We start from the raw sequence: 13,129 nt of genomic DNA on the forward strand, positions 1-13,129 counted from the left end.
TTATCTATAAGATCTGCTTATATTTCACAAACTTATTTCGAAATTTCATTATATCAGCGCACTTATCATAATGAAACTAGGCCATCAATGTCCGCTATTTGGAAAACTAGATCGTAACCCTTCGTGTCAAATGCGTGTGAGACCGTAAACAGGAATTGAAATTTGTTCTTGTGCATTATTTATATATCATAAAATCTAAAATGTTTCCAGCTGCCCGGTCTGACATTTAGTGATGGTATTATAGATATTTGCATTTTCAATATAAGCAATACAAAAACTATTATTTTCTTATTTCTGGAGACAAATGTATTAAAATGTATTAATGAGGTATTGAAACGTTAACCATAAAGGTGCAAATAACTATAACTGACCATATTTTCACAAACATATCTAGTTGATTGAACTAAGTGCACTTGTCTTACTAATAATTAAGGTTATCGTGACAAAGATGTCATTGGCCCGTTTTTTGTTAAGGATGTCATGTACAAATCTTTATCTACGTACAACATATTTTAAAGTGACACTCGTATTCAAAATCAATTTTGACTGATAAACCTTTAACTACTTACTAAATAATGCATTTATGGAAAATTTATTACTGATAACAAGATTGTAACCGTGTATTTAATAGCAGAAAGCGCAAAAATATTAAATGATTGGTGAATGCTAAAATATTAACTGTGATCTACTATAGTCTCATAAGGTACAAATACCGTCTTTTAAACTCATTATCCTTCATAAGAATCATTATGCGACATTTATTTATACTTTTTGGAATATTAAAACAATATTATTAATTGTGGTAAATCTTATCAGTGAGTAAGAGTGCATCTTTAAGTGCAGGTGCCATATTCACAAAGCCCCTCAGATTATATTCTTGTCTTAAACTTAAATATAGCACAACTAAGACAAAGTCTAATTTATATGTGTATGTTACTGTCTTCTTACCAAGGCACCTTCAAGATACGTCGCACAACTGGTATACCATAGGTATACACGAGGTCAACGACAGAGCCTCTACGGTATTCCTATGACAGTCATGGGTGTATCGAATCAAAATGTTGTCGACGTCGTAGAGCTTTGAACATGTTTTAGAATCAGAAATCAGCATCGTGTATCACTTTTGGCGTTAGACAAATTGAGTACGTATATAGAGCGATGCCCTTCGGCTTTCTACGACAGACCTACATCCTTCGGGTGACTTGTGGTTCATTTGAGGCCGTCAGACTCGTAGGAATCTTCCCGGATGGCTCTTTGTTTTTCGCACGTCCAAAGAGTTGAAAGCGAAAATGTTAATTGTATAGTGCATTACCAAGTCAATGGAACAATGTAACACCATTTACAATAGCACATTATGTTAGGTCAGTACGTAATTAATCCGGAAGAAAATCAAATTGCTGAAAGCACTGATGGACTAAGGCTTCATTTAGGGGAATGTTGACAACAGTGTTTTAAGTATTGAAAAAAAGGCTCAATCCAGTTTAAACATATTTTGTAAAAAGACTCACACCACAAGGGAGATAATTGAATTGGCTAGTTTAAGCACTAGACTGAAAATGCTTGTGAGCTGCATAGAAAATGTTAAACGCCTCGTTAAGGGGGAGGTATAAAATTCACTTAGATCTTTTGAATTTCTCAATGCCTCAAAATCAGACTTGTACCTATTAATTTACATGTCCGACGTATGAAAACCAAAGTACACATATTACTATATTTCCAAACAATAAGCACTATGATATGTGTAGGTTATTGCATTAGTTTTACATATCTCAAAAACATGCATACAAATACCAAGAGTGCTGAATGCGGCCATGCCTTATTTAACAGACAGTCACGTTTGTTAAATAAAAATATAACGAAACTCAGATCCTCGAAAGTTGACATAAAAAATGATTTTTTAAAAACAAAATTATTGCGAGAAGAGCATTTTTTAAAGCTTAAGTATTTAATTATATAGAAAAAACTGGAGCGTGGGGCTGGGACAAGATTTAACCCAATCTTCATTATTTAACAAGCTTGATCATCCTGGTCCTTTGTTTCATACAGAAAGAAGGCGTTGAAAGAAGAACCCAGTAGCTTTCTATTCTGGCACTCCGAATTATATAGTACCAGCGACATTTAGAGTGCTCAGTATTTTTTTTTAATTCCCAGGAAACATGTACCAGGTGTTGCAGTACATTGGGCAGCTAATTTACACCCGTCCATGTAGATCTAAAAAAACTTTAGTTTCGCAACAGTAATTCATTGTATTTTGCTAAAACAGTACTTGAATGCTTCTGATATCTAGATGTGCCTTTAATTGCAGCAATTTGAACTCAAGTCATGATGGCATCTGAGCTGGTAAAGCCATACTGCAATTCCTTGATGTAGGGATTGCTTCGTTTACTTTGAATATACAAACATTTCTTGCATTGGAAAGTAAATTGTATGAACATGCAATTTTCCTGCCAACTCTATTCAAGCCCCAAATCGTAGATCTACATGCACTTGATAAATTCTCCCTTTTAGTTTATGGCTTCCCATCATACACTGTAATGATGAAGAATCTTAAAACTATCACATTTTATTTTCACATACATATTGGCTCTTTCGAGGGACCTTGATGGCTCTACATTCATTCGGCCAACCTGTTTTTCTTCCACCCAAGAATTCAGCAAAAGCACACAAGCTGCTGTCGAATATTGGATCAACTACAAACAGTGTGTAGTTCCATGGTTCGTCAGAGACCAATTTAAAGCCATCATCTTCATAACGTTTTAGTGCCTATCCAGTTACCTCCGTACTTAATTCGTTTCAGTAGAAAGTCGTCTTCTTCACAGTCGGTGATTGTCAAAAGAACCGCTCCCATTTCTGCAAATGTATTGACGCATCGGTTCATATTTGCGAATTGTCCTTAAACAAATAACAGGAATACCTCCAGGGTAATCCAGCTGTCTTGACATGTTCGTTCAGGTGTTAAAAACGTCGCATAAATAGCTTACCCCGGTGTTGCTGACCACCTTTCACCGCAGTTCGTGTCCTGAACGAGCAACCTGCATGCTGGACGATAATAGTTGCGGAGGATTGAATTGCATCGTAAAGACATCGAATATAGAACAAAGTCTTAAACATTCTACAACTGAACGAGCTTCGCCACTGTTAAGATACATTCCTGAAAGCACTAGCGTTCCTTTGAGTTATTTGTATTTGGTTAATGGAAGAGATATGCAGTAACATAATGTTAAAAAAACGCATGTAAATGTTGCACAGAGCCCTGCTTAATGCATTGTGATATAGAACAACGTTGTATTCCTTGCTTGTCATATACATTGCGATAGTGTAAAGTCCGGAAAAGGTAATAAACAAAGGACAAAACTTCATTAACCTTAATATTTATATGACACATTACAGAACCAAGTCAAGTATCGAAAGTTTAAACATATACCCCGTCCAATGGCACTGGGTCAACATCAATGATATATAACACAATAACAACCCAGAAACAAGGAGCATCCACATAAATCTCCACTAGATATTTAATATATAAAACTTGGGATTTTATCTAGGATTGCTAGGTACCGCCTTGGAACTGTCAGATTAATTAAAGTTTACTGGTGGATTAAACTATTTTATGTGCAAAACCTCACTCTTATCCCCCCAAAAAAACGAACAAAGTAAATTACATTATTGATAATTTTTATCAAAGAATGCATTTAATTGAGGCAAGTTTAGAATAAAACAAATAAAAATAAAACTAAATAGTAGTAGTACTAGTAGATCCTAAATACTTCTCTATCCCAACTCTATCTACAGATGAAGGACAATTCAGAGAAGTTCACTTATATGTAACCAAATAATACCGTCAATGTCAGTATATGTCGGAACACTGCATCTCTTAACGCTGTGGAGACCATGTCCGGTATTCATAAAACAGACATTTCCTAAAGTTAGTCATTTCTAAGTCAAGTATCTCTCTCATCATTTGTATAAACACTTAATACAGTCTAAAGTACTTGATCGTCACTAATTTTATTGAATATATGTACTGTTTTATGAACACCTGTATTTCTCTTTTAATTGGACTATAACAAACTTAAAAATCGATTAAAGTTAAAAAAATGACTAATAATGTTTTATGAATACCGCCCCATGTTCCTCGGGTCGGGACTTAATCTGGTTGGTTATTGTCTTCTACGTTGAAATGCAGAACCTGAAACATTTTATAATAATGAGATTGGATATGTCAAAATGTATGGTGGCTGATTTCTGTCATATTTTCTTTGTGTTTTCGGACGATACAACACTACGACAAAAAAACGTACGCCAAATGTATATGTAGGCCTGAGTCTGTACAAATGTCGACATTACATTTATTAAAGCATCCGTTGTTCAGAGAAGTTTGTAAAGTATTGAGTCATTGCGCTTACCATTTAGATGCCTGGTAAAAGTGCTCTATGTCCTATCAGGAACGTTTATTTATAGATCATGTAATACAGTATAACATGCAATTATATGAGTTACTTAAAATAGAAGCGGATCAAGGTCAAAATCTCTGGGTACCATGCATACAAGGTGAGCGGCGCGGATCACCAGAACCACGATTAATTGCACGTGCAATCCTGCGAAGGGTTATTGTTAATACATAGTGTCATATATGTCGACGATAGTTTTTATTACCATGCGTTAGTAGAAATTCCGCACATAAAAGCAAAAATAAATCTGAAAGTGATCTATAACATCGATTGTCATAAAACTGCGTGGTTCTAATTCTTAGACGTCGTCATTCTGCGAAAAAGAATGTTAGATTTACAAATGAACGAAAGATAAAAAACACACCGAAAAGTAAGGTTTTCGTTAAAAGTAACAATGCAATGTGCAAGGGAGAGATAATTATTACAAGAATTGTCTGGCCGTGCAGCATCCTAATCCCTCGGGCTAAAGCTCTCGGGCAGATATCGCTCTTCAGTACCGATTGAAAACTTATTGTTCATGCAATTGCCTTGCGACTTCTGCACTATTTTCAAGGAATTGCTTAAGGATTGGTAGACATTACACTCACCAATATTAGCAGTGAGAAATATATTCTTCGTAGAAAATTACTTTTGCAAAGTATAATTTAAAGATGCACCCTTATTCCACAATTAATACAATCGTTAAGATACACCAAAAAGGATAAATAATTGTAAATATCAATGGTTTGTATGCAGGATACCGAGTATAATTTGAAAGAAATGCGCAGAAACACAGTATTCTACCCTATGAGACGATATTAAATAACTGTAAATCTTTTAGCATTCACCAATTATTAAATATATTTGCGTTTTCAACTATGAAATACATGTTTACAATCTTGCTATCAGAATAAATAAATTCTATAAATGCATTAATAAGTAAGTAGTTAAAGGTTTATCTCTCAAAATTAAGGTTTGTTGTACATGTCTATGTTTTGATTTGAATAAGAGTGTCAATTTTAGGCCTTTGAATTATATACATGTTTATACTGGTATACCATTCTATCTATGCTATTTAGCGCCAATGTGGTGATTTTAACTTCTATGTTGAACTTACTAATGCAATGATGTCTATTGAAGCATTCAACAATAACGTAAGTTAAATAGACAGAATGGCACCAAACACAATTAGACATCAGTTATTCAAAAGGGGAGCTGGAATCCGCCCCCAAAATCACACACAACACCCCCCACAAAAACAGCGTTTCGTACACGTTCTACTACGGTTACCTTCGATAAAAGTCTTAAAGTGAATTATCTTAAGGTCAAATAGTCATTTTGATAATTATTTGTACGAACTGTAATTTAGCCAGTATTTAAGTTAAACAAATATATGAGGAAATTAAGATAACTTTTTGCCAACTGCGACATTTCTACCAATAAAGATTATCGAAGTTAAGACTACGATCCTTAATGAACAGAACAAAATAGAACAAAAATTTCAATAAGACATCTACAATACATATATGAAATCATTTATTTTGGTCACCATGTATATATTATATTAAAAAGGCATCCAGGTGCGTATAAGATGTATTTTGGTCTACGTGTAAATAAAATATTGAAACGGGGCCAAACTGCGTATAAGTGAAAATCGTTGAAATTTATCCGCATACTACTTGTCTTAAGTTTGAGCTCCGCCTACTTGGCTGCCGTTCGGATAAAGGATTTAATGTATATACGAAAACCCAGAAAACACGGACCGATATGGTACAAAATTAAATAAAATACCTTCACCAAATTTATGTGCTATGGACATCCAACGGAGGGTTGTAGGTTGGAGCCTTAATCATTACCATGCAGCGTTTCTGTTGCAGAATAAAGACAATGAAAACTTTCTTATTAGGACTGGCGTAACCTTGCCTTATTATCACAGGGTCATATATATGTATGACCTTTAGTCATGCACAAGATAATCATTTGCTATAATCGTTGGCTGAATTAATTAGGTTGCCATTTCTGTCGCAATCTTAAACATGGAAAGACTTGTTGTGCTTCTGGCTACTGCGGGATTGGCGCTTGGGTAAATAAAACTATTTGTGTAGTCATTCTGATTATATTTTAGACTGTAAAAAATAGATGGCAGTTAAAATTTCAAATCATTCATGTTAAATTGTGTATTGCATAATAGGCATTAAAGTAAACAAATTTGGTTGAAATCAGTTATTATTAACCTAGTTCTATACAGTAGGGATGAACCTAGCCTACACTCTCGGCCATGGATGATACTTATAGTCCGGGCCGTCATTCCATCATGCCTTGTTAAATTAACATAGTGACGCTCGTTAATTTGACACGTCTCACTTTGGTCAAGGTCGCTAAAATAAATGAAAAGATAAACTAGCCCGGTTAGTAGTTTCAAAATGTTTTGTAGTTTTGTATTGAAAATTTAGTTTTGAACGGATTTGTTTGCTTATTCATGAACGAACTCGGGAGAAAATCCAAGAGGGCTGCTATTGTCGGAAGTCACGGTCACTGATGCTAGAATATATATTTTAATATACGATCAGGGATGAAACGCTACGATTCCAGGCAGTGACTAAAAATACCAAACTGAAATGACCACTGCATCATGTCAATGTTTCCCGCACTGCTGTTTTACATTTCGCACCAAGATCACGGTCACTGATGCTCAAAAGGGCTTTAAGTCTCTATCTGTAATATATATCGCAAGATGATCAGCATGATTGTCTGTCACGCAATGCCTGTGTATGCCTCACTTCTATTTACTTCTTCATTATAAAATATAACGTTCATGTCTTAGCCACAATGAAAAAAACATATACATGTCACTCTATATATACGCAAAGTAATGTTAACGAAAATCATTTACTCCTTCCCAAAAAGTTTTATCACTCTTGTGACCTTCGCGCGCAGGGCTTTTATCCGAAAATATCACTGTGAAAAAAGTGCGCGTGCAGCGTTACGTCGCTTACGCTTTTCAAAATGGCCGTCGAGCGAAATAATCATTTCGTCATCAAAATTTCATGACTTTGTACTTCTTAAAAAATGTCGAAGTCTGAGGCACAACATTACAATATGTTTAAGCACAATGTTTCCTTTTAATTAGTATGCAACACATAGCAACCAAACCAAAGAAAATCGTACGAATTGTTCATAACTTCAGTTGAGGCTTCATCAATTTCATTTTAAGAATGCTTATGAATAGATTCTTCTTTCGCTTCTATGAGTATTTTCGAAAGTGATTGATTTCTTTCTTTCTTTTGAGGGCTCCATACCAAATGAGCATATTCAATATGTTTACAGAGTTTCATAAATGTTTCTGTATCGAGGAATTCAATTGATCTCGGTATGGCTCCAAATGTCTGCTTCGAGTAATAATCTTTCAAACAATTCTAACATAAAATTATCGTACTCTACAATAAACATTTTTATGTTCATTTAGGGCCAACACTGCTTGCTTGACTGTCGATGAAATAGTAGACGCGATATATATGTCGGCGGACACTGACATGGACGGCATCCTAAGTATGCAAGAGTTCTCTGTGACGCTTCAGAACGATTGGGGCATCGCACGTGAGTATAAACCTTATAACCGAAAAAAGCATTATTCGGATGAATTATTTCATAGGGTATATTAGTTTAAACGTTATATATTGTACAACGATTGTGAAGAAAGCTATGATAGCTAATACTAAGTCACTCTCGTTGGCACGATGTTGCGCGAGAGTGTGGTCTTATGTTGTGGGGGGGGGGGGAACCGGAGTACCGGGAGAAAACCCACATGTCCGGCTTGGTGACCACTAACCACACTCACATGCGCCCAGGCCGGGAATCGAACCCGGGTTGCCTTAGTGAGAAGCGAGTGCGCTAACCACTGGGCTAACCGGAAAACCATTGGATATATTATTTGAAAGGAGTTCAGTTTATTTATTAAACTTATATCTAGTGAGTTGATACTATTTACTGAAAGTTGTTTTAAACTTAACACAAAACTAGATTTTACGACCTTTCGCAAAAGTTTTCATTGAATGTTTGATTTAAAATTACGTTAATCAACAATGACATTTCCTAAGAGCATCTGATACCACAGCAGTGACGTTAGAACCTTTGCATATACCAGTGAAATCTATGTAATAGTTAAATGACATGAAGTGAGTTCTTAATGATTAAGAATGGGGGGAGTGAGTAGCGAACGAGTCCTTCTTCATCAATAAGAATTCACTTCATGTCATCTAACTGACTTAGAATACAACCTTAATGGCTGATACATTGTCGACGCAAAATCTGGCGCAGGAAGTGTGTATCGAATGATTGGCAATAGGCGGACCTTAAAGCACCCGCGAACATAGAAATTCTTAATGATTAAATCTACTACTTAATGGTTGCTTATCTGCAATCTCATTGGCTGAAAATGTAGGTTGTATTCTAAGAAAACAATGGTAGAAGTATAAAAATGAATCTCAGTTATATTTCCCTATAAGAGATATTCTATTTACAAGTCATCGTCTTCATTCTCTTATACAGCGGGTGGGGCAGGTCTCACCATCAGCGAGTTCACAAACCTGTGGGTTACAAACTATCATGATTCGCACTCGACGGCCCACGATTTTGCTGTAAACCTCGACATTAACAACGACAAGCACATTACTGACGTCGATATGAATACATACGTCGGCATCTATGACGCGAACAGTATGTTGTATTTCTTAATGGGTGTTTGGCAGCGCTTATAAGCTGAGTTTTCCCTTGTTTCGTTGTAAGCGAATATGAAATGGTTTCCATGTATTGAAATTCTTCTATGCACAACATTAGTTTGAACAATATCTATTTCAATAAAGCATTTTAAAAATTTATAGCATTTAGCATAATCAAAAGATTAGATGTGGCATTAATACGTGAACAACTAGTTATCTAATCACAAAACAAACTAATCACGACAACCTTTCAAGCTTTAAAGCTGCAATCTCACAAATTGAACGTTTTGACAACTTCTTTTATTGTTTGTCTTTGAACGAGCCAATTTTTGCAAAAATCAATGGAAACTAGTTATATAAGACTGCTGACAAAAATAGATCACAGATTTTTATATTTAAGTTCAAAATTTAATGTTTTATGCATTTTGTTTAAACCGTTAGTAACGGTTTCAGCCATAAAACATTAGCTTTCGAACGGAAATATGCAAATCTGCGATCTGATCTTTTGTCAGCAATTTTTTATCATTGGTTTGCAGATATTTACGCAAAACTTTGCTTTTTTCGAAGATAAAAAATAAAAAAGAGTTGTAAAAACGGTAAATCTATGAGATTGCAGCTTTAAGATGCACTCCTACTCCCAAATAAGTTATACCACAACTGATTAAAAAAAAAATACCAAAAAGGCTGAATATGCATCGCAAACTATGGTTTATACGAAGGATAATGTGATGACATTGAAACAAAGGTGCAGAAAACACAATATGTCTACCTTATGAGACAATAGTAGATCACTGTAAATATTATAGCATTCACCAGTCATTTAATATTTATGCGTATTCAGTTATTAAATACACGGTTACAATCTTGTTATCAGTAATTAATATTTTGCATAAATGCATTATTTAGTAAATAGTTAAAGGTTAATCACTCATAAATTATGTTTGTTATAAATGTGTATGCATTAATTTTAATACGAGTGTCACTTTAAACTATGCTTCTGTGAATATTTCACTTTAATGAAATACGCCGTTCTCTATGACAACAATCTATTCAGCATGTATCCTTGTACTCAAATATAAACGTTGATACCTGAAAAATCGGCAAGCTTTGAAGCGTATACCATGTACCGCTTCTTTGAATATTTGACTGTGATGAAAAACGTCGCTATCTTTGACAACATTACATTTAACATGTGCCCTTGTACCCTTGTACACACAGGATGTTATTTCCTTAACTATTAACATACGTCTTTGTACATAGTTGGCTGTGTTTCCATTGCAGTGGACGGACAGTTTACTAAAGAGGAGTTCCTTACCTTCATGCACGCCGTACGTACTTAATTGACTATTTTGAGGTCGTTGCCATCTGCAGGGGCATGGGAAAAGGTCAACAGCCTGAGTGCATATAAAATGTTATGGGCATATGCAGATGGTAACTCTGGATATACGTGTTTTCGCTATTTTTACTTACAGAATTCTACACAAAACCTCTACTCTGTGCTAAACCGAATGGTAATTTAAAAAACAACAATGATTGGTTTCGACGTTGGATGTTTGTATTACACAAATGAGGTATTTTCATGAGTGTTGTTTGTGATGGATGTTTCTCAGCTCGACCAGGCTGTTCTAAGTATGAAATATGATAAGGTATTAGACATCGGTATGTAGGATACATGCCGGGCCCGCTTATGCATATGTCAAGACAAACTCGATCGTCAACACATTTTTAATCGTTGACCTCCGGCTGTCGATCGTTAACACATCTTTTAAACACACCGAGAACGGACGTGTTATACTATTACACGTATCAAGGCATACAGCACATTATCATCAGATTAATAGTTCCATTACTTTAGCGTAATTAAAGCTTGTTTATTGTTTTGCATACGCAAGTGAACACTTCCCATCTGACTATTTAAACTAATTTAACCTAAGCGAATGTTTATATTTTAACTACCGAAATAGTTTTCGATAGACGAAACATATGATAGACGGCGCTTTTGGTTCAAACAGTTTTTATTAATATGATGTTATTACATCACCATATTACAATTACAAAGGAAAGGGATTGACGAGATAGCTTAGAGCAAATACTTAGACTTTTCTTCTTGAGTAGTCGCTAGCGCACTCACTTTTCGACAAGCTGCTCGGGTTTGATTCCCGACCTGCGCCCGATGTGACTTGTGAGTTTCTTCCGGGCATAGTCTGCTCACCGAGCCATCGGGAGTGATATATATATCGTTTGAAATTATGGTTTCACAATCTTTGTATGATACCTCTGTTAATCTTTATTTGAACTTTTGTCTAAATACATTTTTACGAGTACGCTTCACTTTCAGGTCCACCCCGACCCACACAATTCAGGAGGACAGGCACATGGTTGTCACTGAGGCCTGCCTGACATTATGTAGTTCAATGCAATTGAAAGGAGAAGTAAATAAATGTGTTATGAAGAGAATTGATTCGTTATTTTCTCACATGTGTTGTGACGTTTAAATATTCTTCTTGTTAAATATACCAAAAACAAAGCACTAAAACAGCGTTGATGTTGAAATGTAACTTAGGTTCGTATAATTTCATAAACAAAATCGTTTCAAAATTTCTGCCAGGCACCTTAATTGTTTCTTTGTAGTAAAGTTGATTCCAAGAGACTACTTGTATAGACCGACATGGATTCAACTGAGGTGATGTCTGTGTCTGGTCTTTGGTTATTTTAAGTTAACTTATAAGTCATAAGTTTACATTTATCTTAACTTTAAATTCCCCGTGAACTCGTACATTGCCAGCTGATCCAAGACGATAACCCCTGCATTTATTAAAACAATACTGGTCAAGTGTATGTTATATCTCTGTGTTGTATTGTTACATTATGTGTCTCTCGTTCAGTGTTTGTTAGGCATTGAACTTTGTTCCTCAAAATATTCCCATTGTTAAATGGACAACATGGAAGGCCAACTACTTCGTCAACTGGGCCTACCAAGTTAGCTGCTTGGCCATATAGTTAGCTACTGGGCCATATAGTTAGCTACTGGGCCATATAGTTAGCTACAGGGCCATATAGTTAGCTACTGGGCCCATCAAGCTAGCTACAGGGCCATATAGTTAGCTACAGGGCCATATAGTTAGCTAATGGGCCCATCAAGCTAGTTACTGGGCCATATAGTTAGCTACTGTGTCCATCAAGTTAGCTACTGGGCCATATAGTTAGCTACTGTGTCCATCAAATTAGCTACTGGGCCATATAGTTAGCTACTGTGTCCATCAAGTTAGCTACTGGGCCATATAGTTAGCTACTGTGTCCATCAAGTTAGCTACTTGGCCATATAGTTAGCTACAGGGCCATATAGTTAGCTACTGGGCCATATAGTTAGCTACTGTGTCCATCAAGTTAGCTACTGGGCCATAAAGTTAGCTACTGTGTCCATCAAGTTAGCTACTGAGCCATAAAGTTGGCTACAGTGTCCATCAAGTTAGATACTGGGCCATATAGTTAGCTACTGTGTCCATCAATTTAGCTACTTGGCCATATAGTTAGCTACTGTGTCCATCAAGTTAGCTACTGGGCCATATAGTTAGCTACTGTGTCCATCAAGTTAGCTTCTGAGCCATATAGTTAGCTATTGTGTACATCAAGTTAGCTACTGGGCCATATAGTTAGCTACTGTGTCCATCAAGTTAGCTACTTGGCCATATAGTTAGCTTCTGTGTCCATCAAGTTAGCTACTGGACCATATAGTTAGCTACTGTGTCCATCAAGTTAGCTACTGGGCCATATAGTTAGCTACTGTGTCCATCAAGTTAGCTACTTGGCCATATAGTTAGCTACAGGGCCATATAGTTAGCTACAGGGCCATATAGTTAGCTACTGTGTCCATCAAGTTAGCTACTGAGCCATATAGTAAGCTACTGGGCCCATCAAGTTAGCTACAGGTCCATATAGTTAGCTACTGTGCCATTTAGTTAGCTACTGGGTCATATAGTT

General features: G+C 35.9%; 1 protein-coding gene across 1 annotated transcript; it reads left to right on the top strand.

Moving 5' to 3' along the window:
* The first annotated feature begins 6,439 nt into the window (after nucleotides 1-6,439).
* LOC128239964 (uncharacterized) lies at nucleotides 6,440-11,605 on the top strand. The gene is made up of 5 exons (XM_052956430.1): nucleotides 6,440-6,513; nucleotides 7,897-8,027; nucleotides 8,979-9,146; nucleotides 10,430-10,476; nucleotides 11,487-11,605. The coding sequence occupies exons 1-5, from the start codon at nucleotides 6,467-6,469 to the stop codon at nucleotides 11,535-11,537; spliced, it is 444 nt and encodes a 147-aa protein (XP_052812390.1). The 5' UTR covers nucleotides 6,440-6,466; the 3' UTR covers nucleotides 11,538-11,605.
* The last annotated feature ends 1,524 nt before the right edge of the window (nucleotides 11,606-13,129 follow it).

The sequence above is a fragment of the Mya arenaria genome, chromosome 7, assembly GCF_026914265.1.
Source record: "Mya arenaria isolate MELC-2E11 chromosome 7, ASM2691426v1".
NCBI classification, from domain to species: domain Eukaryota; kingdom Metazoa; phylum Mollusca; class Bivalvia; order Myida; family Myidae; genus Mya; species Mya arenaria.